This window comes from Oncorhynchus keta, chromosome 1, assembly GCF_023373465.1.
Source record: "Oncorhynchus keta strain PuntledgeMale-10-30-2019 chromosome 1, Oket_V2, whole genome shotgun sequence".
Classification (NCBI taxonomy): domain Eukaryota; kingdom Metazoa; phylum Chordata; class Actinopteri; order Salmoniformes; family Salmonidae; genus Oncorhynchus; species Oncorhynchus keta.
Genome location: NC_068421.1, coordinates 30,409,263 through 30,436,803, shown reverse-complemented (window position 1 = coordinate 30,436,803; position 27,541 = coordinate 30,409,263). Strand labels below are relative to the sequence as shown.

General features: G+C 43.6%; 1 protein-coding gene across 3 annotated transcripts in view; it reads right to left on the bottom strand.

Moving 5' to 3' along the window:
- Window positions 1-27,541, bottom strand: part of LOC118371141 (septin-4) — an 85,130-nt gene that overhangs the window by 13,885 nt on the left and 43,704 nt on the right. The window contains exon 1 of one of the 3 annotated variants that reach the window (XM_052521284.1): window positions 13,150-13,301. The exons of 1 other annotated variant lie outside the window; for it this stretch is intronic. In XM_052521284.1, coding sequence (XP_052377244.1) covers window positions 13,150-13,185 — 36 coding nt within the window. In that variant the 5' untranslated portion in view covers window positions 13,186-13,301. Of the gene's footprint in view, window positions 1-218; window positions 466-13,149; window positions 13,302-27,541 lie in introns of those variants that run through there. One more of the 3 variants, XM_052521278.1, reaches the window with a different exon arrangement.

Genomic DNA, 27,541 nt, shown 5'->3' with positions numbered 1-27,541 from the left:
ACAGGGGATTGGGTTTAAGGGGGTCACTGAGAGACCAATAGAAATATGGAAAATACTTAAAAGTATTTGAGGTGCACTTGATTTAGCTTGGAATTTAGAACTTTTTGGACTATTCCATGTGTTCCATTCACTGTGTCACCAAATCAAGCAAAGCAGCTCAAATATCTAGAAAGTATTTGACATATTCTTTGACCCAGACCTTGTCTGGTCACTGGTACCTGTTCGTGCTCATGGTGGTGGTCCCTGGTGTGGTCAGGGGATGGCGGGGCGGAGTCCAGGTCATCTGATGATGAGTGAGCCTCATGGTCACTGTCCTCCATTGCTACTGGGGCTATAGTACACTCTGCCATCTCCAACCAGGAAGGAACATGCATTTGGAGTGGAAAAGGGCGAGGCAAGGAGCAGGGCCAACAGGGAAGTAAGAATTGGAAGGACCAATCAGAACAAGGAATGGGGAATGGTGAAGGAGGGCGTGGAAGGGTAAGTTGGCGTGACAACAGGATAGCGTTGCGTGATGGCGTTTTGTGTAGAACGGACCAGTACAAAAGGGTTGAAAGAAAAACAAAACACAAATAAAACAAATCACAAAATGATTAAATAACTCAAATTAAAATAACAATGAGTGAGTAGTCTGGATCCAGCCATAGGAAATGACATGGCTGTTGGATGCCAGAGTAAGCAACACTGGAGTAGCCCACAGGGTGATTGAGTTGCATTCAGAGTGGTGCGTGGAATTAATTGTTTCAGCAATGTCCAGAAATAATGTTGGTGTGTGCAGGGATCTATTCTGTCTGGCCATTCCACTCATAGCCTAATGTTGTTTATTTGTCCAGCTACACTTAGTTTAACTGATTGTGATATCTTCCCATTCAGGGGAGGTCTAACAATGCACTGTTACTGAAGCAGATGAAATTAACTGATCTGGCTGCCGTTGCATCGTGTAGAGAGTTGAAATGTCTTTACTGAAAATTAAAACAAAAGCACACACACCTACTAACACTCAGAGTTCAGAGCAAGGCCTTGCAAGGTTCTTCTACGAGTTTGTATGAGTGTTCTCCCAAAAAGGATTTCCAAGTCATCCCAACCAGGTTTTCGATGTCATCCTCACCGTTTTAATTAAACAGGGATTGGGATTAGGAGATAAGTGGCAGAGAGGACAGAGAGGAGAGTAAATTAATAGTTTCTCAGATTAGAGGACCACTGACATGTTTTCCTCCGGTCTGCTTTGCTCTGACCAAACCACACGATGGATCAATGTCCAATCTACTGCCTAACATGGACGACCCACCGTGTGATCCAATTAACAGCGTCCCTGGTCAACAATAACCAACACTATCAACTCTGGAGCAGAGATGTGTGTGGAATGGTTCTCAGATCAACATTTTTTTTTCTTCTTTTTTTTTTTTACTTGGCACACAGTGAGAATATTTGTCAGATTGTAAAAACTACTCTGCTCCACCATTTAAAAACTTGAAGAACATGTCTGCCCCTCAATTGAACTGCAGAGAATCCACCACTTGGAAGCAAGTAGAAAATGCAGTCTTTGTAATCAATCATTAAACAACAATCCAAACTTGTACACCAACTAGACACAATTTTTAAAAAGAACACACCAGACCCAATTTAAAAGCAATCCTCTTCAGGACAATAACTCACCAGTTCTCCTGCAGTACCTCACCTGTGGTACCTCACCTGTGGTACCTCACCTGTGGTACCTCACCTGTGGTACCCTGTATGAGATGTAACAGCCTGACTCTCTTGCCTCCTCTCAAGCAGCTCTTCATGCCCTCACCAGGAGCCAGTCTGGAGAGTGGCAAGCATCCCCTGCCTATATATCCTTTTGAACCAGGACACTGTCCTTCAGCCCCATCGAGCTGCCTGGCTGCCCCACCACCCTGGGGCTCCTAGTCCGATCCGCCACAGACATGAAATCCATCCACGGCCCACGCACCCATCACGGTTCACAAGGTTGGGCTGTCCAACACATACCATGCCAATAACACCAACTCCCTTCAACTTTTAAGGCCACTCATCTCTGTACTACATAGATTTTCCACTAAGAACCCACTTTGGCTCCTCTCAAGCAAATTATTTACCCTGCAAGTTAAGACAAGAGAGGAATACAGATTTATTCTCTCACATTGTATCAGTTTGGCTGTCAGGCACTGAAGTGTATGATTATCTTAAGCATTAAAGTCTTAGGAGACCGTAGCCACAGCTGAAACGGATTTAAAGGGATGACGATCAAGGAATTTCACTGTAGATGTATGGAACTCTCCTTACTTTACCAGCCTGCATGGCTGGCTGCCTGCCTTGCTGCCTAAAAACACTGATGTCTCATGAGGTCTTCATTCAACAGTTTGGCATAAATTGAGAAGAAAAGAGACGGCATCTCAAGGGAGAGAGAAAACAAGAGTGAGAGGAGAGAGATAACTAGAAAGAGAGAGCAAGAGGAGGAATCTCAGATCATACTGAATATAAATGGAACCTTAACACAGACAGCAGAACAATAGTGGTAGTGACGATCAGGCAGCAGAGTTGGACTGATGACATCACCCAGTCAGCCTCGGCAGAACGTCCATCAGGGCTACTTGGCATGCCTGGCACAGAGCACTCTAGAGTGGGTTAACCTTGGGATTACAGCCTCTTGCGTTGCTGCAGGATATGAGGATGGAGGATATGGGGATGGAGGGCAAATATGATATTCTCCCCCCCCCCCCATCTCCTCTCTGTGAATGTACAGCTCCATCTAGAGAGGTTGGGTAGCATCAGTCACACATGCATGCTTTCCCTCTGAGCCTTCATCTCCCTTCTCCCAATTCTCTACCCTGTGTGTACTTGTTCACTTGCCTTCATGGGTGATGTGCATACACTAATGACTTGAGTGAACTGCTGCAACCCCCCCAAAGCCAAATATAATACTAGGCCTGTTACGCAACTGTGTTTAGAATAAATCCATCCATTAATCTCATGTACAGTGCTTTGTAGGGAAAATACATTGGACATTTCTCATGCCACTTTCCCAGACCTGCCAACCCTGTCCAACTTTTTAGAGTACCAGACACTCGTGGCAAATTGGAGATTCATGTTCTTAGACAAACATTATGGATCACACCTGGTTCAGTTCAGTCCTCTGAAAAACATCAGATACAGAACATAAAATAATTATATATGTTTTGTGGAATTAGTACAGATTGTCTGCATGTTTATTCCATTACATGCACAGTGTAGAATGGAGATAATTATCTGTAAACGTATGTGTTAGCACATGCCCCCAAGTTTAGTCTCTGAAGTAGTGGAACGCTTGTCACCTCTCAAACAGGGCCAATCACTAGGGCCAGCTCACAAGTATTGGCTTTTTAGGCACAGTTCCTAATCAACACTAAAAGCTAAATCATTTTGAAAACATTAAAACAAAAGACTGCATCGACACTGACCGCAAACTGGCTATCGCAAAGGGAATCTGAACGCTGTAAACGTGCCTACTGTATTTCTTCTTCAGTCTTCTAAACTCCTGACTCCATGTAATGGCAAGATGTTTAGATTTACTTTTGTTTATACTTTTGTAATGCTTTTTAATGACGTGGATCATAATTAGTCTGTCTATCAGGTTGCGTGATCCTCGTAATGTTAAGTGGAAAATACAACGCAGAATTAAATGTACATCACACTCGCACAAATGCGACCAGTATTTTTTCAGATTAGCATTTAAATTTCTTTCACTAGCAAATGCGAGTGAACTGCTGGTACTTTGGAGCACACTGAATGTCTATTTTATGTTCTCTAACCTTAGCTTGAAACAATTAGTGTTTACCTTTCCACAACACACGGAGTTGAAAAAGGGATTTATCAATGCGTTTACGTACAGCTGACAGCCGGAAAACTCAGCATCATAAACAGGAGATGCAGACACGGGGTAGCTACGTCCAATAATGATGTATTAATCCTTTGACACAAACTGTGTGTTGCAGCTCGAGAATAGAGATGTTAGATTTACTCAGTGAATTTATTTTTCATTAAAATGTAAACAATAAAGAAATACAAATAATAATACAAATCAGGCACTATTCATTTGTACTTTTTAAAACCCTTTTTTTCCCTACCACCGTATTTGAAATGCAACAGAAAAAGGTCCCACATCTAGCCATCACTGGTTGTAATTCCGATGGTGTCCACAAGATGGGAGCAGTGTATGTGCAAAGTTTCAGACGGATAATTATGTATGAGAAAACTACATGACATTTAGTGTGAAGTCACCCAGGTACATTTGAGCAAATCGTGAAGGAGACATTTACATTACATTTTTATGTAAGAATATAGTCAAATCTATATACTTGGACTTTAAATGTAGCTTTTCCAGTATTAGTAGCCATATTATAAGTTCAATATTTGCAAAAACACCCAGTTTTCATTAGTCTTGATATTCTTATAATTTTTGTCCAAAAGGAAAAGGCTTGCTGTCGCACAAGGTTAGCAGCTACATTTTGCGACAGATACAGGGTTTCCGTATGGGATACTTTATGGGATACTCCCGTAAAAGCCCAGCTAATTGGCTCTAGCTAGCTTTGTGTGACCCTGATTGGTGCTTATTTGACAAAGTTACAGTCGATCAAGTGAAGACCACACGTGTCATCGGCATGCCATGAAGGCTTTGCTCTCTGACCAAATTTGGTGTCCTATAGGATATACTACACTCCTAATGATATAGTGAAGTCTGGTTACATTCTAGGATCTCTGAGGAATACATACGAACGTGATTTGACTGGTTGAACAACGTTTAGGGTTAGATTTTCACAGATTCCTTTCTTTGCAAATTGAATGAGTGGAAATACAAAAATCGATCGTGCATGCTATATGGACCTTTTAAGGATATGAAAAAGGATTTTATCTAACAAAACAACACTTCACGTTATCTCTGGGACCCATTGGATGACAAATCAGAGCAATATTTCAGAATGTAAGTACACATTTCACCTTCAGAGGTGAATTTATACAAACATTTGTTGCTTCTCTAAAAATCTGTGATCGTGACGAGGCGCTGCATGATTTACAACTGCCCGTTGACGGGACGCCTATCCCTAAGAAGTTTTAACTCGGATCTCGTACCTGCGTACATGGACAAAGAATTGCGTAGCTGGTACGCAAAATGCGTGCATGTTGGCAGGTCTGCTTTCCTTTAGATCCATTTGATGTGCTTATCATTGGTTCAACATAATAAGATAACCTCAATTCCTTACAAAGATAAAGGAAGAGTTGATTACATACAGTAAGAGAGAATCAGTCAAACTGAATTAATCACAACTAATAAGAAGACAAACAGGCTGTGATAATGTAAATGATAGTCACATTGACAACATTTGTCTTGGCAAAATAAGTCATAACTCTACATTTACATCTTAATTTAACTTCTTGTTCCATTTGATTTAGTCACACTATTCCTTTGAGAAAATTCTGAACGAGAAATCTAAAGCAGACAGTCAAACAAATTAGGCTATATATCTGAATGGTCTCTTGGACGTCTAACTGAAACCCCAGTCATCCAACAGGGCTGCAGCAGAGCATCTGAGACATAGTTCCAGAGGCTGGTACACCAATAAGCTTACAAAAACACATTATCGGCTAGCTATAAAACACCGGCCTATGTTTGAGGAAACCACACGACACCAGAAACCACGCGACACCACAGTCCTACTGCACGTCCCACCTAGATCACATCTGATGAAAAAAATCAGTAGCATTCATGGAAATGTCTCTATCATATTGTAGAACTTGGAGCTGTATGTTCATAACATAATATACAGCGCATTCAGAAAGTATTCAGACCCCTTGAATTTTCCACATTGTGACATTACAGCCTTATTCTAAAATTGACTAAATACACTCTTCCCCCCCCTCCTCAATCTACACACAATACACCATAATTACAAAGCAAAAACAGGTTTTTAGAAATGTTTGCAAATATATTAAAAATATCACATTTACATAAGTACTGTATCAATAACCTACTGGTAAGACACGTTTCCCATTTATTCAGCTGAATATGTAATCTAATTAACTTAAGTGCCATGCTCAAAGGTTCACATCAGTGGGACCCACCTGGGTCCTGATCCAGTTAATATCCTTAACAGGTATAGGCCACACAACTGCCTCTCACCACAATTACTAGTAGAAATAATTATTCATTTTCACCCAATTAGTGGAAGTTTTTTTTAAATTCACAGTAAAACCAATACAGTGACACCTCCAGTAAGATTAACCTGGTGGTCTCATATGCAGTTAGTGCATACCAACCACATGAAACCAATACAGTGACACCTCCAGTAAGATTAACCTGGTGGTCTCATACGCAGTTAGTGCATACCAACCACATGAAACCAATACAGTGACACCTCCAGTAAGATTAACCTGGTGGTCTCATACGCAGTTAGTGCATACCAACCACACGAAACCAATACAGTGACACCTCCAGTAAGATTAACCTGGTGGTCTCATACGCAGTTAGTGCATACCAACCACATGAAACCAATACAGTGACACCTCCAGTAAGATTAACCTGGTGGTCTCATACGCAGTTAGTGCATACCAACCACATGAAACCAATACAGTGACACCTCCAGTAAGATTAACCTGGTGGTCTCATACGCAGTTAGTGCATACCAACCACATGAAACCAATACAGTGACACCTCCAGTAAGATTAACCTGGTGGTCTCATACGCAGTTAGTGCATACCAACCACATGAAACCAATACAGTGACACCTCCAGTAAGATTAACCTGGTGGTCTCATACGCAGTTAGTGCATACCAACCACACGAAACCAATACAGTGACACCTCCAGTAAGATTAACCTGGTGGTCTCATACGCAGTTAGTGCATACCAACCACATGAAACCAGAAAGTTGCTGGTTCAAGTCCAAGGTGGCATACTGCTGCGGTGGCCAGCCCCTTGAGAAATAACCAAGGCACTTAACTGGAAAATACTTCTGCAGATCTTGTGGAACATTCATAAGCTGCAGTCAGAAATTGAATACATGCACTGTCAGCTGTTGATGATATTTTATGAACGTTTTTGATCTCATCTTAAAAGTTTAATTCCACAGATTTTACAGAGCAGTCAGTCCAACAACAAAAAGCTTTCTCTGCTCTGAAGAAAAATGTCATGGGTAAAAATTTCCACAGGACTAATCATTCACTAAACCTCAACTAAATGCTGTAATAAATCATGTGGAGCTGACTAAACTGCTTGGAGTAACCCTGGATTGTAAACTGTCATGATCAAAACATGTTGATACAACAGTAACTAAGATGGGGAGAAGTATGTCCATAATAAAGCGCTGCTCTGCCTTCTTAACACCATCAACAAGACAGATCAAATCAAAGTTTATTGGTCATGTGCACCGAATACAACAGGTGTAGTAGACCTTACAGTGAAATGCTTACTTACAGGCTCTAACCAACAGTGCAAAACAAGGTATTAGGTGAACAATAGGTAGGTAAAGAAATAAAAACAACAGTAAAAAGACAGGCTATATACAGTAGTGAGGCTATATACAGTAATGAGGCTATATACAGTAGTGAGGCTATACACAGTAGTGAGGCTATACACAGTAGAGAGGCTATACACAGTAGAGAGGCTATACACAGTAGTGAGGCTGTATACAGTAGTGAATGCTATATAAATCATGTGGAGTACTAGGAGCTGAGGCTGTATACAGTAGTGAGGCTATATACAGTAGTGAGGCTAAACAGTAGTGAGGCTATACACAGTAGTGAGGCTATACACAGTAGTGAGGCTATAACAGTAGTGAGGCTCTGCACAGTAGTGAGGCTTAACAGTAGTGAGGCTATACACAGTAGTGAGGCTATACAAAGTAGTGAGGCTATATACAGTAGTGAGGCTATATACACAGTAGTGAGGCTATATACAGTAGTGAGGCTATACACAGTAGTGAGGCTATACACAGTAGTGAGGCTAATACAGTAGTGAGGCTATATACAGTAGTGAGGCAATACAGTAGTGAGGCTAAATAAATAAAACACAGTAGTGAGGCTATATACAGTAGTGAGGCTATACACAGTAGTGAGGCTATACACAGTAGTGAGGCTATACACAGTAGTGAGGCTATACACAGTAGTGAGGCTATACACAGTAGTGAGGCTATACACAGTAGTGAGGCTATACACAGTAGTGAGGCTATACACAGTAGTGAGGCTATATACAGTAGTGAGGCTATATACAGTAGTGAGGCTATAAAAGTAACGAGGCTACATACAGACACCGGTTAGTCGGGCAGATTGAGGTATTATGTACATGTAGATATGGTTAAAGTGACTATGCATATATGAATAACAGAGAGTAGTAGTAACGTAAAAGAGGGGTTGGCGAGTGGGACACAATGCAGATAGCCCGGTTAGCCACTGTGCGGGGGCACTGGTTGGTCAGCCCAATTGAGGTAGTATGTACAGTTAAAGTGACTATGGGGGGGCACACAATGCAAATAGTCCGGGTAGCCATTTGATTACCTGTTCAGGAGTCTTATGGCTTGGGGGTAAAAACTGTTGAGAAGCCTTTTGGTCCTAGACTTGGCACTCCGGTCCCGCTTGCCATGTGGTATTCGAGAGAACAGTCTATGACTGGGGTGGCTGGGGTCTTTGACAATTTTTAGGGCCTTCCTCTGACACCGCCTGGTGTAGAGGTCCTGGATGGTAGGCAGCTTAGCCCCAGTGATGATGTACTGGGCCGTACGCACTACCCTTTGTAGTGCCTTGAGGTCAGAGGCCAAGCAGTTGCCGTACCAGGCAGTGATGCAACCAGTGCTCTAGGTCCTACAGGCCCTAGTTTTGTTGAACCTGGACTACTGTTCAGTTGTGTGGTCAGGTGCCACAAAGAGGGACTTCTGAAATGTTGGCTCAGAACAAGGCAGCACAGGCTTGCTCTTAAATGTACATTTAGAGATAACAATAATATGCATGCAAAACTCTCCTGGCTCAAAGTACATCGACTTCATCACTACTTGTTTTTATAAAAAGTGTTGACAAGGTGAACGCACTGAGCTGTTTGTCTGAACTACTAGCACACAGCTCGAACACCCATGCATACCCCACAAGACATGCCACCAAAGTCAAAAACAGACTATTGGGAGGAGCACAGTACTACGTAGTGCCATGGCTATATGAAACTCTATTCCACATCGGGTAACTGATGCAAGCAGTAGTATCAGATAAACCCCCACCCCCCCGATAAATACACCTTATGGAACAGCTGGGACTGTGAAGAGACACATACAGAGGAACAGACACATGCTTACACATATACATGATAAGACAAGCACACTGAATTATGTATTGTAGATATGTGGTAGCAGAGTCGTGGCCTGCGGGAACGCACTTAATGTGTTGTGAAAAGTGTTAAGTAATGTCATGTAATATTTTAAATTGTATATAAAACTGCCTTAATGTTACTGGACCCCAGGTAAAACAGCTGCTGCCTTTAGTTCAGGTCATTAGGGGTAACAACATGCCATAGTGAAGCCACAATTTAACTATTTCACTCTGGTCCGTAGCGGTGCACACAACGCATTCAGTCGACACCCACTTTAGTGGAAGGTATTCAATCATCTTTAATGGGTTCTTATAAGGACTTCAGAAATGGCATGTTGTGGGTTACTTCACATGCTTATTGAAGAAGCTAATGTTAACCTTTAGGAGGAGACTTCAACTTACTGTCTGCCCTCAAAGGGACCATTGTCAACATTGCCATCAACTAAGTCCAAAAAAAGGGGAAGAAATGGTGGGATGTGGGAACAAAAGGGGAAAAGTTTTTTCCAGATTGACAGAGTAAAAGGTTGATGGTTAGACTATATAATACAGTCTCAGAGAAACAATGAAAGGATATGAAACCAAATTCAACATAACAGTAGTTGTGGTTGGCAACAATACCCTGTTTTGTTACTGTTGGAGTGAGGTAGAGGGTTTAACTGCCACTACTGTTGCATTCAGAGGACCAGGCAGCTTAGTGCTTTCCATAGGACATGGAGTGTGTGTATGGCAGGATGACGATTATTGCCATGAGTCTTTTCCTGGAGGCAGAAGTGAGCAATTTCCACTTAGCTGCAAAGTTAAAATGTGCTATATTGTACAAATTAAAAGGTTAGGGTTAGCAGTGTGTTTAAGGTTAGGGTTCAAATCCGATTTGATGACTTTGTGGCTGTGTCAGCTAGTGACCACTCTGCAGAGCTGCCTCCAGAACAAGATTAATGACAAAAAACGCCAACCTGCATGTGTGCGTGTAGACATGGGAAATGCAGTCACAAGCCACAGCGAGCCATAAAGAAACTGTACAGCATGTTGTTATTGACCTCAAGCGATGAAAGCACATTTCTACTGCAGGCAATTCAAAAGTCAGCACACTTATTTCTATCTACTAAAACTACAGTAGAGTAATTATGGTGCTATCGTTCAATGTCCGGATGTGAAAATGACTTAAGCGTGAGTATAGTCAGACTATGCATTTACTTCAGAATATGTTCATTTCCCCGTCCTGGAGGAAATGCTTTATTTTACAGCATCTTAAGTGAAATGATAGTTTGTATTTCACAGGGGCGTTGGAACCTGTATTTTACGGGACGTTCTGCAGACTAGATGGGAGATGCCCCATTGGCCACCAAAGTCCTGCCAGTCTGGTGTGACACATTCATACATACAGTAGACTCAGAACGTCCAAATATAATTAATTCCAGTTCTGTGGAAATCACCTATAAAAACACTCATTTTGGAACTTAGGCTACTACCTCGATCTCATTTATGAGCGAACTCCCTTGAAAATGTCTGCACATTGTGGAGTGTTTGGTTTAATGCTTGAGTAGAACACACATAACTGCACCACATATCACACTTTCACAAAATGCTTGAAGACATGGCTAAAGGTCAATCAGATTTGTGAACATGGTCCCTAGCTGTGTGTTGTCGCTTTCCATGTTGTCTGTAGCTTGTGAGGTGTGGAAACACTGTTGATTTTATTAATTTAGTCTTGTTGCTTTTTGTTCTATGTTGCTCTGTCTGTATGCTACATCTTGCTTTTCCTATGTTGCTGTTGTCTATATTATAATTGTTTTTAATAACCTGCCCAGGGACTGCGGTTGAAAATTAGCCGGCTGGCTAAAACCGACACTTTTACTGAAACTTTGATTAATGTTCACTGTCCCTGTAAAAATAAAATAAACTCAATTCAACTCAACAACAACTCCAGTGAGGTTCACCCTTGTGGCTTACCCAGGTGCAGGTGGTGATGTAGTGAACATGTGTGCTCTGCTCTGTGTGTATGCTGTGGTTGTTTAGATCAGTACAGAGGGCTCTGTGTGTATGCTGTGGTTGTTTAGATCAGTACAGAGGGCTCTGTGTGTATGCTGTGGTTGTTTCGATCAGTACAGAGGGCTCTGTGTGTATGCTGTGGTTGTTTCGATCAGTACAGAGGGCTCTGTGTGTATGCTGTGGTTGTTTAGATCAGTACAGAGGGCTCTGTGTGTATGCTGTGGTTGTTTAGATCAGTACAGAGGGCTCTGTGTGTATGCTGTGGTTGTTTAGATCAGTACAGAGGGCTCTGTGTGTATGCTGTGGTTGTTTAGATCAGTACAGAGGGCTCTGTGTGTATGCTGTGGTTGTTTAGATCAGTACAGAGGGCTCTGTGTGTATGCTGTGGTTGTTTAGATCAGTACAGAGGGCTCTGTGTGTATGCTGTGGTTGTTTAGATCAGTACAGAGGGCTCTGTGTGTATGCTGTGGTTGTTTAGATCAGTACAGAGGGCTCTGTGTGTATGCTGTGGTTGTTTAGATCAGTACAGAGGGCTCTGTGTGTATGCTGTGGTTGTTTAGATCAGTACAGAGGGCTCTGTGTGTATGCTGTGGTTGTTTAGATCAGTACAGAGGGCTCTGTGTGTATGCTGTGGTTGTTTAGATCAGTATAGAGGGCTCTGTGTGTATGCTGTGGTTGTTTAGATCAGTACAGAGGGCTCTGTGTGTTTGTGTGAGACTGGGCTATTAAAAGAGACAGAATGGAGAGTGAGATGGGTGGGCAATACAGACACACACAGCTCTGTCAGAACAGCCCAAGGGAAGTCAGGTGCTCATCTTACATACTTTCTAAATGTAACCCGTTACAGTTGTTCGTTACCTGTCCAAAATGGCAATCAGTAATGTAATCTGATTTCTTTTGGATCACTTTTCCCTTAAGGAGGCATTAGAAGACAAAACGATCCATCAAATGCATTTGGCGTGTCATCATAGTGGTATCTGACTTGTGGAACAAACTTAAACTTGCGCCTTTTTTGAAAATGTTGAACTGAATGTGTTGTGTCAATGTATATTTTTTTAAAGAGCCAAGGCGGCATCTGTAGTATCTGTAATGTGATTACAATATTTTTGCTGGTAACGTAACCATTCATTTTTTTGTAATCAGATTACATATAATCAGTTACTCCCCAACTCTGTAAGTACCCATATATATTACAGCACATCTACAGTAGACTGGTGCTCTAAGACTTGAGCAAAAGGCCATTAAACTGACACCATCAGACAGGAAGAGAGTCCCAGTCAATAACATCTGCACTGTCGCAGCAGCAGGTAGGCTAACACTCCAAAACCAATACACACACACAGTGCAATCAGCTGTTGTTACATTAATCAATATAGACATCTTAACATCCCTATGAAAGACTGGTGCCTCCCCTCTCACAACAGGCAACCAGCACCCAGCTGTAGTGGTGCCAGAACACAAAGCAACAACAACCAACATGTGTTTAGAGTCATGGGAAGTCATGCACATCATACTAAGCACTTCACAGTATAAATCTTTGTTGAGAGGAAGAATGTCAAGCCTAATGCAGAATTATGCTCACACAGAACACACACACCGGCTGATATTTATACCAAACTGACTGAAGGCAACTTGTAGTGTTGTGTTGCAGACTGTGTGATATAGTGGTAAACCTCAAGCATATGCTCAGGGGAGAAGCTGGCAATGCTAACAAAGACAAATAGTTTCATTACCACTATAGTGGAGTAGTAAACACTACAGACCAAACAAACACACACACACACACACACACACACACACACACACACACACACACACACACACACACACACACATACCTCAGAGTCGCTGTTTGTTTCAGAGTTTGCTGCCATTTTCTCCTTTGGGACCCCAATGACATGAAAATAAAAGCCCCCAATAGAAGACAGAACCCAAATCAAAAGAGACAGATCAGAGGAGACGGTAAACAGGCCTTGAAAAGCTCCTCAGTCCTACTGTCACTTCACCTCTCACAGAATACACCTCAGTACATAAACACACCCATTTCTCCTACCCTCATCCAATCAATTGATATCAAATCTACATAACCAGACCCCTTGCTACAGACTTCAGGGCTCTGTTTTGCATGCCCATTGGCTCATTGTCAACCACTCTGTGTGGTGTATATTTGAATAATCCCACCCCTTTCTCAGTTCTGACCAATGTGTGCAGCCCATGTATATTAGATGCAGCAGTAGCGCTGTCCTGTCACTCCTTCCTTCAGGAGAGATGCTGCACTGTTGGAAGCTTTACAACATCTGCCCTGTCGCCTTTTAAACAAGCCCCTACTGTCCTCATTCTGCACAGCCACAGCTTTGCTCCACAATGCACACACAGATGTTGTGCATGTGCAGACACACACACACACACACACACACACACACACACACACACACACACACACACACACACACACACACACACACACGTTTGTGTCACTAATGGTCAAACAGTCAGGAAGGAGTTTAATTTAAGCACAGCTCATCACTTAGTCCTCATACAGGCTGCAGGCGCCCCAGACTAGCACCGCTCACTGCCCCCATCCAACCCTCCTAGCATCTCAGCTGGCAGTACCAGGGCAAGAGTGGTACTGCAGTGGGGAAGGAAAGTCTTTCCAGTGTGTGTGTGTGTGTGTACATACATGTCACATGCATCTGTGGGGACAGGGCACTAAAGGGATGCACAGCCTCAAATACTTTTCAATGTACGCAATGTGGATACAACGAGCGCGCACAGACACACACTTTAGTCAGTCACCGTACTAGGCCATAATATAAAAGATTTACCATAATCTGTCTAGTATTATGCATTACTCATTCTTAGGGAATTCGCTTTTTGCGATTACGCTATTCCCTCCCATTTTACAGCAAGGTTTAAAAGTCAAATGACTGGGCACAGCAGAAAGACTGAGCCGCATACATTATCTCAGTCTTTTGTAATGCCTTAATAAAGGCAGTCCAGAACTGAAGCAGGAACATGATTCTCTCAGTTCAGCAGCATTCAGTCAGACTCATAGGCTTAACCAGAGTCATTGTTCTCAATATGTAGATTAAGAAGCACAACTCCTCTGGGTTTCAGATCATCTGAGACAGGCAGACAGACAGACAATTCAGATAATCTAGGACTACAAGAGAGAAAGAGAGCACTGGGCTTCAGACCACACACATTAATCTTCCTTTGACAGATTTGCTGTGAGAGGAATTCAGTCAGCCTCTGGGAGGAGAGGCTGTCTGGAATACTGTGGACCACTACCAGATCCAGATCCCAACCTACAGGATCATCACTGTCAGCGGCCAACATATAGACAGTGCAATGAATACTGTAAGCAGTAGACAGTATCCTCTTATACAGACCATACAGTATGGTAAAAACACACTAAGATCCTGTAAAGCTGTGAGAAATGTGCAGGGCCGGCTGGAGGGTGAGAGGGGGGCATTCCCATTTCCACGCAAACTGGAGTGCCATGCCCACTTTCCTGTGGTGTCAATACTACTTCCTGTAGTATTGAAAGTCTGTTGAAAGGAGTCCAGGTCCTGTATTCACAAAGCGTCTTAAGAGTGCTGATCCAGGTCTGCCCTCTTATTCATTATGATTTAACAGGCTGAACTGATCCTAGAATAGCACTCATACTCTAAGACACTTTGTAAATATGGGCCCTGGTCCTCTCAAACTCTCTCATCAGGGACTGATAATCAGGATTGTCTGAAGGAGCTGAAAGCATGCCCCAAGAGATGGGATGACACACACACACACACACACACACACACACACACACACACACACACACACACAGCTCAGACAGACTAGATAACACCATAATAAACAGCTGTCTTTGGAGACTCCACCAGAACATATTCCCAAACATAATTAAAATGCCTGGCTCCTCCCAGTTTACATTGTAGGGTCATCTGGCACGGGGCCAGAATGGCATACCTGATGATGAAACTACTATTCACTGACAGACAGGATACATGTTATTGGAACTCCCCAAAATGGCCTCTGCATCTGTGACAAGAACAGTCTTCTTTCATAATTGGAACATTAGGGAAAAAGTCAGATGTAAATCAGATGCACTTAGATCAGATACAAATTATGAGTAATTTACTGTGTAAACCTTTGGTCAACAGACCTTCATCAAATGGAAAACAAGTGAGACAGGAAAACACATGGTTGCTCAAATTGTGCTCCTGTGTCTGAGGCACGTAGCACTGTAGACACTTGGTCCTCAGACTCCCCTGGGTACAACACTGACACCAGAGTGAGCGGGCAGAGAGAAGGTGGCGCCATCTAGTGCCCTCCACATGAAACAGCTTGTCAAACACACGTACACACACCCGAAAATGACAACAACCCCACGTCATAAAATAAAACCTGATGCCAATGACATAAATGCCAATGGCTATTATAGATAGCAGAGCATTGCATCACACTAGTGGGACAGTAATTGTAATGCACACAGCGATCTAACTGAACACACACAGAAATGCTACTGCCCTGTAGACAAGGACAACTAGCACCCAAAGTATGGTTCAGTCATGTGATGTGTGTGAGACAGGGTCTCTCTCTAGGGGTAGGGCAGCAGACAATACAACCTGGCTCTTATGAAGCCAGGGAAGGCAATGCCGAATTGGCTCAAAAGCACTGCGATTCTCCACTGAGGTTAATTCAGGACATGTAAAATATTCAGAGAACAGAGTTTTCACAATAGAGACCAAAATGCCTTATCAGCATTCTCAGATCAACTAAAATCATTAAAAAACACATTGTTCACAAGAAGAATTCAAGAATCTAACAGCTCTCACTGAACTTCCACATCACCAGTTATCGACCGCCTCTGCATGAACAAGAACATCAGTTCACAGCAGCCCACAGCAGCCCACAGCAGCCCCTAGCAGCCCTGGCCCCCACATGAGGAGAAGTCCTTAGTGCTGAACCTGCACTTCCTCCTCCATTCAATTAAGGTCCTTTATCTGACCCAGCTAAACGTTTCTGTTGGAACCAGGCTGCACAAGCAGCATTCCTCCACCCTCTGTTCTGTTTTATCCTCGACAAGCCGGTGTGGAGAAACAATCGGCTCGTGAGGTCGTGGCGAGGAGGTGTTCCGTCAGAGGGCTGAGGAAATGAAAGAGGCCATCAGAGATGAATAGAGGGAGGGAAGGGAAGAGAGAGGGAGAGAGAGATAGAAGGAGAACTCCTATTATCAATTACTTAGGTATGACCCTCCGTATATATTCCAGAAGAAACACTGAGTGCCAATGGCACATGATCCCATGTCTTTAGATGTGTTTTCCCCCTCTAATGCTCAGTTGGATAGTTCTCTATTAAAGCAATGGCCTTTAGATGGATACAAGTTTCTGGATAGCTCCCACTAGGTAACAAACCACTGCACTACAACCAGTGTGCCTACCCAGTCTCTGCAGTGAGTGTAGAATTCGATGGCACTCCTGTGCAGGGTTGGCCAGTGTGGCCCCAGTCATCCATCCATACCTCCTCTGTCCAAAATGGGCTCTCTCTCGCACTCCATCCCTCTCCAACCAGAAGTCATGGTGGACAAGCACAGATCCAAGTGGTACCTCTGCAAGTGGTACCTCTGCAAGTGGTACCTCTGCAAGTGGTACCTCTGCAAGTGATACCTCTGCAAGTGATACCTCTGCAAGTGATACCTCTGCAAGTGATACCTCTGCAAGTGATACCTCTGCAAGTGATACCTCTGCAAGTGATACCTCTACACGGTATAACTGTTTTCCAGCAACTCAAAAGGCTGTAGGGGCTGTTTTAGCTGCTTTATTTTGCTGACGTCTCTAGAGAGAGGGCTACTACGGAAGCACCAGAGAACGACACACACACCTTTATAATAGGTTGATTATAGTTGGCCATTTGAACCGTATTTGTTATGGTCTTATTTAAAACAAAAAAAATGTGGGTGGGGGGTATAAATATATATTTTTGTTACTGTTTATACTGTTCTGTGTTCCAGTTACAGAAGCCAAGCTGAACAAAGGTCTGCATTTCCATTTAGCTATAAATAAATAGCCCTGAATTATCCCCGTCCCTACACCTTTGACAGAGACCTGGGGCCTTCTGTCAGACTAGTGCTTTACCATTCACTCTACTCTCACCCATTTACCCAAAGCTGAGGAAACCAGAGACCTGGGGCCTTCTGTCAGACTAGAGCTTTACCATTCACTCTACTCTCACCCATTTACCCAAAGCTGAGGAAACCAGAGACCTGGGGCCTTCTGTCAGACTAGAGCTTTACCATTCACTCTACTCTCACCCATTTACCCAAAGCTGAGGAAACCAGAGATTATTATTGCTTTTCAATGACCCCCAGATCACCGTAAAGCTCAAACTGCAGCTGAATAATTACTTTAAATTCCAGACAGAGAACAAAGCATTTTGTTGTAAACCTGCATGGGAAGGTATTGTTAATGTTTATCTAGACTAGCTAGGATCTGTTAGTACCCAAACAGTGATGTTGATATTTATCTAGACTAGCTAGGGTCTGTTAGTACCCAAACAGTGATGTTGATGTTTATCTAGACTAGCTAGGGTCTGTTAGTACCCAAACAGTGATGTTGATATTTATCTAGACTAGCTAGGGTCTGTTAGTACCAAACAGTGATGTTGATGTTTATCTAGACTAGCTAGGGTCTGTTAGTACCAAACAGTGATGTTGATGTTTATCTAGACTAGCTAGGGTCTGTTAGTACCAAACAGTGATGTTGATGTTTATCTAGACTAGCTAGGGTCTGTTAGTACCAAACAGTGATGTTGATGTTTATCTAGACTATCTAGGGTCTGTTAGTACCCAAACAGTGATGTTGATGTTTATCTAGACTAGCGAGGGTCGTTAGTACCCAAACAGTGATGTTGATGTTTATCTAGACTAGCTAGGGTCTGTTAGTACCCAAACAGTGATGTTGATGTTTATCTAGACTAGCTAGGGTCTGTTAGTACCCAAACAGTGATGTTGATGTTTATCTAGACTAGCTAGGGTCTGTTAGTACCCAAACAGTGATGTTGATGTTTATCTAGACTAGCTAGGGTCTGTTAGTACCCAAACAGTGATGTTGATATTTATCTAGACTAGCTAGGGTCTGTTAGTACCCAAACAGTGATGTTGATATTTATCTAGACTAGCTAGGGTCTGTTAGTACCCAAACAGTGATGTTGATGTTTATCTAGACTAGCTAGGGTCTGTTAGTACCCAAACAGTGATGTTGATATTTATCTAGACTAGCTAGGGTCTGTTAGTACCCAAACAGTGATGTTGATGTTTATCTAGACTAGCTAGGGTCTGTTAGTACCCAAACAGTGATGTTGATGTTTATCTAGACTAGCTAGGGTCTGTTAGTACCCAAACAGTGATGTTAATGTTTATCTAGACTAGCTAGGGTCTGTTAGTACCCAAACAGTGATGTTGATGTTTATCTAGACTAGCTAGGGTCTGTTAGTACCCAAACAGTGATGTTGATGTTTATCTAGACTAGCTAGGGTCTGTTAGTACCCAAACAGTGATGTTGATATTTATCTAGACTAGCTAGGGTCTGTTAGTACCCAAACAGTGATGTTGATGTTTATCTAGACTAGCTAGGGTCTGTTATCCCAAACAGTGATGTTGATATTTATCTAGACTAGCTAGGGTCTGTTAGTACCCAAACAGTGATGTTGATGTTTATCTAGACTAGCTAGGGTCTGTTAGTACCCAAACAGTGATGTTGATATTTATCTAGACTAGCTAGGGTCTGTTAGTACCCAAACAGTGATGTTGATGTTTATCTAGACTAGCTAGGGTCTGTTAGTACCCAAACAGTGATGTTGATATTTATCTAGACTAGCTAGGGTCTGTTAGTACCCAAACAGTGATGTTGATGTTTATCTAGACTAGCTAGGGTCTGTTAGTACCCAAACAGTGATGTTGATGTTTATCTAGACTAGCTAGGGTCTGTTAGTACCCAAACAGTGATGTTGATATTTATCTAGACTAGCTAGGGTCTGTTAGTACCCAAACAGTGATGTTGATGTTTATCTAGACTAGCTAGGGTCTGTTAGTACCAAACAGTGATGTTAATGTTTATCTAGACTAGCTAGGGTCTGTTAGTACCCAAACAGTGATGTTAATGTTTATCTAGACTAGCTAGGGTCTGTTAGTACCCAAACAGTGATGTTGATGTTTATCTAGACTAGCTAGGGTCTGTTAGTACCAAACAGTGATGTTGATGTTTATCTAGACTAGCTAGGGTCTGTTAGTACCCAAACAGTGATGTTGATATTTATCTAGACTAGCTAGGGTCTGTTAGTACCCAAACAGTGATGTTGATGTTTATCTAGACTAGCTAGGGTCTGTTAGTACCCAAACAGTGATGTTGATGTTTATCTAGACTAGCTAGGGTCTGTTAGTACCCAAACAGTGATGTTGATATTTATCTAGACTAGCTAGGGTCTGTTAGTACCCAAACAGTGATGTTGATGTTTATCTAGACTAGCTAGGGTCTGTTAGTACCCAAACAGTGATGTTGATGTTTATCTAGACTAGCGAGGGTCAGTTAGTACCCAAACAGTGATGTTAATGTTTATCTAGACTAGCGAGGGTCGGTTAGTACCCAAACAGTGGAGGAAGAGAAAATATGCAGCCAGACAACAGACACCTGAATCTGCAAATAACCAAGACAGACAAAACAATGTATGAACATCTGGTTAGTAGCCGGGCTGTGAACAGAGTTTTGCCCTTTGAGAGTGAGGTCAGTGTGTGAAACTGTGGACTATTACTAAACGGTTACAGTGTATTCCAGCCTGTCTGTCGTCCTCATTACATGAATATAATACCACCTTGTGTGATCTCAAGCACCAAAAACAGGCCTTATCAAAATGTTGACTTTAAAGAGGGGCCAGGAGTAAATTAGGACTGATGGTTGCCGTTGGACACAGTGTTGACATTGTGTGGTGAGCAGATTTAATAAGGGAGGGAGTGATGTCAGCGTCTGGACTGAACTTCCTGTCTTGCTCAGTAGAGGAGGGTCTTGTCTAAAGGAAGTGAAGAACAACAGGTATCTCGACATCTGTAACTTTAACAAAACTATAGTAACACTAGATGGTAACTTTTCTTTTGGCTAAATTGAAAACCAAACCTGTGGTTTTCCACATGGAGTGAAGGTGATGTATATTAGTTCCTAAAAAGGTTAGATCATTCCTTAATGGATGACATTAAATACTTATGAGATGAATAACTGTCATAAGCGAAGGTTGCACCTGGTGACCCTGCATGCTGGTTTTTCTGTCTGACCACATCTCTCCCTGAATACGTTGTCATATTCGTGGGTCCCCCAACAGCTACTAAAGCACTCTTATTAAAAAATGATTTACAGGACCAGTATCCATTTCTGCAGCAATGCAACGCTACAAAGTACCAGTCATCCTGGCGTATTACACAGCTGCATGGAAAGACGGACCGCTGTAGATAGACCTACAGTAGCCTAGTTATGATAGAATACTGGAGAGGGAGTCTGCACTTGTTTTTCTCTTTTCTGAATCTAGTTCTCTTCCCGGTTATCCAATTATGTCACAAGAGAGACCTGAGAGATGAGCCCAGATCAGTCTGCTGAAGGCCCAGAGGGGGGAGGGCTTATTACAACACTGTGAAGTGCTTATTACCACTTGCTACCAGTTTATTGGCTCTCACCTTTTAGAAATAGTTAAAACAGTGTTGTTATTGGACAAATGCAGGTACTGTAGGACCTCCCGTTTCACTTTGATTCAAAGAGTTATTAAAACGTGATACGAGTTCTGGTTCTCCAAAAGGAACAGGGGCACCGATAAGAATGGTTGCGTCTTACCGCTGCACCTACAAAGTGTTTAGGATTCAGAGCCACACCTTGTCTCTTGACATAGTCGGTCTGTATGGGCCAGTGTGCTGTCTCTGCTGTCTCTTCACGTCTTCCAGTGAATCACCACACTGACTATATAGACTACTACCCTCTCTCATTTCCATTTTTACAAGGCAGTCAGGTCTAGAATGGAGGGAAAGCTTTTAAGAAGGACACTCCAAGGAGACGGGAAGAAAACTCTTATATTAGAATGGAATCTGTGGGATAGTTTTACTCCAGGGTCTAAATCCTTTGTTCTTAATGGATACAATTTGGAACAGGTCCCATATTTGTAGACCAGGGCTATTCAATGTCGGTTCTGGAGGGCCAAAACACTTCCCGTTCTCATCTTCTCCTTCTAATAAGGGACTAATTTAGACCTGGGATACCAGGTGAGTGCAATTAACTACCAGGTAGAAACAAAAATCAGAAGTGTTTTGTCCCTTCAGGACCGGAATTGAACAGCCCTCCTATAGACAATGATGGTAACAGCCTGTGTTATGAAAGGAAATGTAATAATATTAGGGTTGGGCCGATATGATTAAATTGAATATTGTGATATTTAACATTGGTGACATATTGTGAAGTGCAAGACGATTTATCTTGATGTGCAAGACTATAATCTATTTGAAGTTCACAAATCAAAACAGTTTTATCAGTCAGGCTGTATCAAGATGTTGAAAATTAAGTCTAAATTAATTAACTAAGACATTTCTTCGCCATAAGAAGATTATTCAGTTAAAATGTGACTAACATCATAAATAATCACAAAAATAACAGTCTAATGATTTAGTCATTAAAGGCGCAAAACGATTGCCTCAGATATTGCAATATTTTTAGTAGCATATCGTAGAAGAGGTCACCCTAAATAATACAGCAATATTTGAACATATGGGCAAGTTCCAATGTGAGGAAATACTTGGTTTGGAGATGAAAGCGATTTTGCTTTTGCGTTAGTGATTCTTGCCATTGCTCAGTTCATAAGACAACACCTAAACACTACAGCCTAGTAGTAGAGATGTGCACAGTCTTGAACGCACAGACACAGACAGACACAAACACAGACACAAACAGACACAGACAGACACAAACACAGACACAAACAGACACAGACAGACACAAACACAGACACACACAGACACAGACAGACAGACACACAGACACAGACAGACACAGACAGACAGACACAGACAGACACAGACAGACACAGACACAGACAGACACACACAGACAGACACAGACAGACACAGACAGACACAGACAGACACAGACAGACACAGACAGACACAGACAGACACAGACAGACACAGACAGACACAGACAGACACTCTTCCCCCAGATAAGAACGGGGCTGAACAAAATGCTGAGATAAGAGAACATGAAAAGCTCAGTTTCTGCCTCTCCAAACACCGCCATAACAGCTTCTCCCTAAATAGCTCTGACTCACACCCACTGCCATTAGCTCAGAGCATTTCATAGAAATACTAAACAAGTGGTAATAATGATGTGCTCATCCATAACAGCTAAATGAATGTTCTCAATGGGCTGAATAGATTGATGACTAGGCTAACACCAGCTTATAATGTAGCGGATTTATAATTATACAATATTCAGTTGCTCCATTTAAGTGCATTAGTTTAACACGCAGTCATTGACTCATTAACACATTGGACTCATCCATATCTGGATCCAATAACTGATACGTTAAGTATAAAATACTTCTTGTTTTGAACAGGTCACTCATCCCCTCTGCCCTCCAGCCAGCTCCCTCCTGGGTCATCTGCCTAGCGACTGAGCCCGTTCATGGTTCGTCTCCCAGGCGACCGGGGAGACCATAACGATATGAGTGAAGTTCCTCAGCCTGTGATGAGGCTGTTAGAGTCTATGATTGACAGGTCAGACATTACACGTACACACATGCACGCACACTTGTGTGATTGACAGGTCAGACACCACAAGCTATATACCCCCTGGCGACAGCCATTATGAAGCTGTTAGCATAATAAGCAACAGGCCTCTAGTCCAATCCTACCCTGACCTTTATGTAGTCACAGAGTCTTAGTACAGACTCAGACCCGTGGTACAGACTCCAGACCCGTAGTACAGACTCCAGACCCGTAGTACAGACTCCAGACCCGTAGTACAGACCCAGACCCGTGGTACAGACTCCAGACCCGTACAGACTCCAGACAGACTCCAGACCCGTAGTACAGACTCCCCGACCCGACCCGTACAGACTCCAGACCCGTAGTACAGACTCCAGACCCGTAGTACAGACTCCAGACCCGTAGCACAGACTCCAGACCCGTGGTACAGACTCCAGACCCGTAGTACAGACTCCAGACCCGTGGTACAGACTCCAGACCCGTGGTACAGACTCCAGACCCGTAGTACAGACTCCAGACCCGTAGTACAGACTCCAGACCCGTAGTACAGACTCCAGACCCGTAGTACAGACTCCAGACCCGTAGTACAGACTCCAGACCCGTAGTACAGACTCCAGACCCGTAGTACAGACCCCAGACCCGTAGTACAGACTCCAGACCCGTAGTACAGACCCCAGACCCGTAGTACAGACCCCAGACCCGTAGTACAGACTCCAGACCCGTAGTACAGACCCCAGACCCGTAGTACAGACCCCAGACCCGTAGTACAGACCCCAGACCCGTAGTACAGACTCCAGACCCGTAGTACAGACTCCAGACCCGTAGTACAGACCCCAGACCCGTAGTACAGACCCCAGACCCGTAGTACAGACTCCAGACCCGTAGTACAGACTCCAGACCCGTAGTACAGACCCCAGACCCGTAGTACAGACTCCAGACCCGTAGTACAGACTCCAGACCCGTAGTACAGACTCCAGACCCGTAGTACAGACTCCAGACCCGTAGTACAGACTCCAGACCCGTAGTACAGACTCCAGACCCGTAGTACAGACTCCAGACCCGTAGTACAGACTCCAGACCCGTAGTACAGACCCCAGACCCGTAGTACAGACCCCAGACCCGTAGTACAGACTCCAGACCCGTAGTACAGACTCCAGACCCGTAGTACAGACTCCAGACCCGTGGCACAGACTCCAGACCCGTGGTACAGACTCCAGACCCGTGGTACAGACTCCAGACCCGTGGTACAGACTCCAGACCCGTGGTACAGACTCCAGACCCGTGGTACAGACTCCAGACCCGTAGTACAGACCCCAGACCCGTGGTACAGACTCCAGACCCGTGTACAGACCCCAGACCCGTAGTACAGACCCCAGACCCGTAGTACAGACCCCAGACCCGTAGTACAGACTCCAGACCCGTAGTACAGACTCCAGACCCGTAGTACAGACTCCAGACCCCAGACCCGTAGTACAGACTCCAGACCCGTAGTACAGACTCCAGACTCCAGACCCAGACCCGTAGTACAGACTCCAGACCCGTAGTACAGACTCCAGACCCGTAGTACAGACTCCAGACCCGTAGTACAGACTCCAGACCCGTAGTACAGACTCCAGACCCGTAGTACAGACTCCAGACCCGTAGTACAGACTCCAGGCTCTTTGACTTAAGACAAAGCAGTGACATTTCAGTTGTAAGTCAGATGCTGAAGACATCAGGGTATTGGCCTGCTAAGCCTTTACTCATAACATCTGGAGTCTGGACTTCACCTGAGACTAACCAACTGGAACATTATCCCAAGCTTATGGCCCTAGCCAGCAGTCAATAGGTTGTCATGCTCATATATGTTGTGACTGGATAAGCAATATCCTGACCTGTACCCAGAGGAGGTTGCATGCCTGGTTCGTTTTCTATGTGCATTCTTCAGACATTCCTGAATTTGCAGATTCGTAGAATGCTAATTGTAATTTGGCATACTACTTTTGTGCTACTTCTGGGCAACTGTTACCCACGGTAGGCGGGTGGGGTATCTTTGGCCTGGCCGGGTCTTTAATATGGACCAAGGCTAATTGTCCACTTCCTCTCCTAATCTCTCCTTCCATCCAGTTCTCCTCATCAGCCCATAAGAGCAGCAGTAAACAATAAACACAGATCTATAGACTACTCCTCTAACAGAGACTAAATACACAAAAAGCCAGTTGGAAAAAAATATGCAAAGAATGCATGCCAACCAACACACTCTAGCAGAGAAACACCTTACACTTGAAACAATCTACAACTGATACAGGCTTTATATGGCATGTATAGATGACACTTGAAGGCTTGGTATCACCAATGTAGTGGCACCAATGTAGTGGTCATGAATTTACGTAAAATTCCCCCACGCACACATCCTCAAGAGTACCAATTTACCAACTCCTGCACTAAAAGGGTCATAATCTATTCTCCTCACCCAACCCTTAACCTCCAAGCACCTTACCAACAGCCATCAGACCCCCATAAAACAATCAGGCGCAAACTAACAACGTCCCTTTGACCTTAGTTGCAGCAAGGGGGTAGCCTACTTCTTAAAACAAGTACCCACAACACACAGACTGACCCGTCAGAACCATACATGGCTGCCCGTGTCATGTTGTTCTCCACACTTCAGCATGGTCCTGTTCCCTACTGATAGTCAGGCTGAAGGAATCACAGACAGCAGTTAAACAGATGTCTAGCCAGACACAGGCATCTTCCCAGCTGATAGGTCAGAGCTAGCGTTGTCTCATGCCCTCTAAAATAAAAAGCAGGTTAAATAGCAGCAGCACCCAGCCCCTTCTCCAATGTAGCCTAGCATCCCTCTCCCTTGCCAACAGAACACAGACAACAGGCTAGTTAGTACTTACCATACAGCAGACTGCCAAAGCTCACACACACACAGTGCTTCAGTCTCTGATAGGGACAGTGAGCCGCTCCAGGAATCTTCTGCACCGCTTACCTAGTCTATCATGAGCGAGAACGTGCACACACCCCAAACTCACAGGTACAGACATGCAGAGAGATGTCCTGTAGGAAATCAAGCTGCTTAGCTGCATACACAGTGCTTATCAGAGAGAGAGAGAGAGAGAGAGAGAGAGAGAGAGAGAGAGAGAGAGAGAGAAAAAAGCTCTGGGATCAGGGATCAAGCTTGTCCCAGTACAATAGACTTCAGGAAATGCCATCAGGAGCTGGGAATAAACTCCAGGCAGAGTGCAGAGCAGACTGAGGATGTGGCTACGGATACAGGGAAGGAGAGAGAGGGGATACCGGAGGGTCTGTCTGAGGAAACTACATACATAAAATCCCCCAATAACTTCAGGGTCAAATGCTCCTACATCTGCATTACTTGCTGTTTGGTGTTTTAGGCTGGGTTTCTGTACAGCACTTTGTGACATCTGCTGATGTAAAAAGGGCTTTATAAATCAATTTGATTGATTAATGGATTGATCTCACTGAATAATCCTGACATATCCACATTTACACCAATGCTTGATTTGTGGGAAAGTTCAAGGGTATTTACAGGTTAGGATCCAACCCCTTAGTGTGGAAAGTCAGTCGCAGATGTCCAATAATTTTCAGGTTGACTGTTTAATCCAACACAGAACAGTTACCTACAGACAGGTTTTTCAACTTACTGTAGGAGTGGACAGGGATGCTAACATGTAATCACTGGCTGAGTTGCAAGTTCTGGTTAAACTATGGACCTGCATTCCTTGAAATGGATGTGGATTGAAGACCAATGTTTTTGGTTTTCAAAGTAGTGTTTTGAGGACCGGGGTCACCAGACACTGCTAATACATCACACTCAGCATGGACTACTGTGGTCGTCACCTCGCCTCCAGTTTGTTTGTTGAGCTAACTGGTCTGATACACCAGAGGCCCTGTTTGGGTACATACAGTGGGGCATGATGGTATATACTCAACCCTTCCTGGTCATAGCCTCAGTCAGACACACTCCCACAACCAGTCTCTCTCGCTTACACACACACACACACGTCTCTCTCGCTTACACACACACACACACGTCTCTCTCGCTTACACACACACACACACGTCTCTCTCGCTTACACACACACACACACACACGTCTCTCTCACACACACACACACACGTCTCTCGCCTACACACACACACAAGTCTCTCTCTACACACACACACAAGTCTCTCTCGCTTACACACACACACAAGTCTCTCTCGCTTACACACACACACAAGTCTCTCTCGCTTACACACACACAAGTCTCTCTCTCGCTTACACACACACAAGTCTCGTCTCTCTCTCACACACACAAGTCTCTCTCGCTTACACACACACACACACACACACACACACACACACACACACACACACTCTCTCGCACACACACACACACGTCTCTCACACACACACACACACACACACACGTCTCTCTCGCCTACAC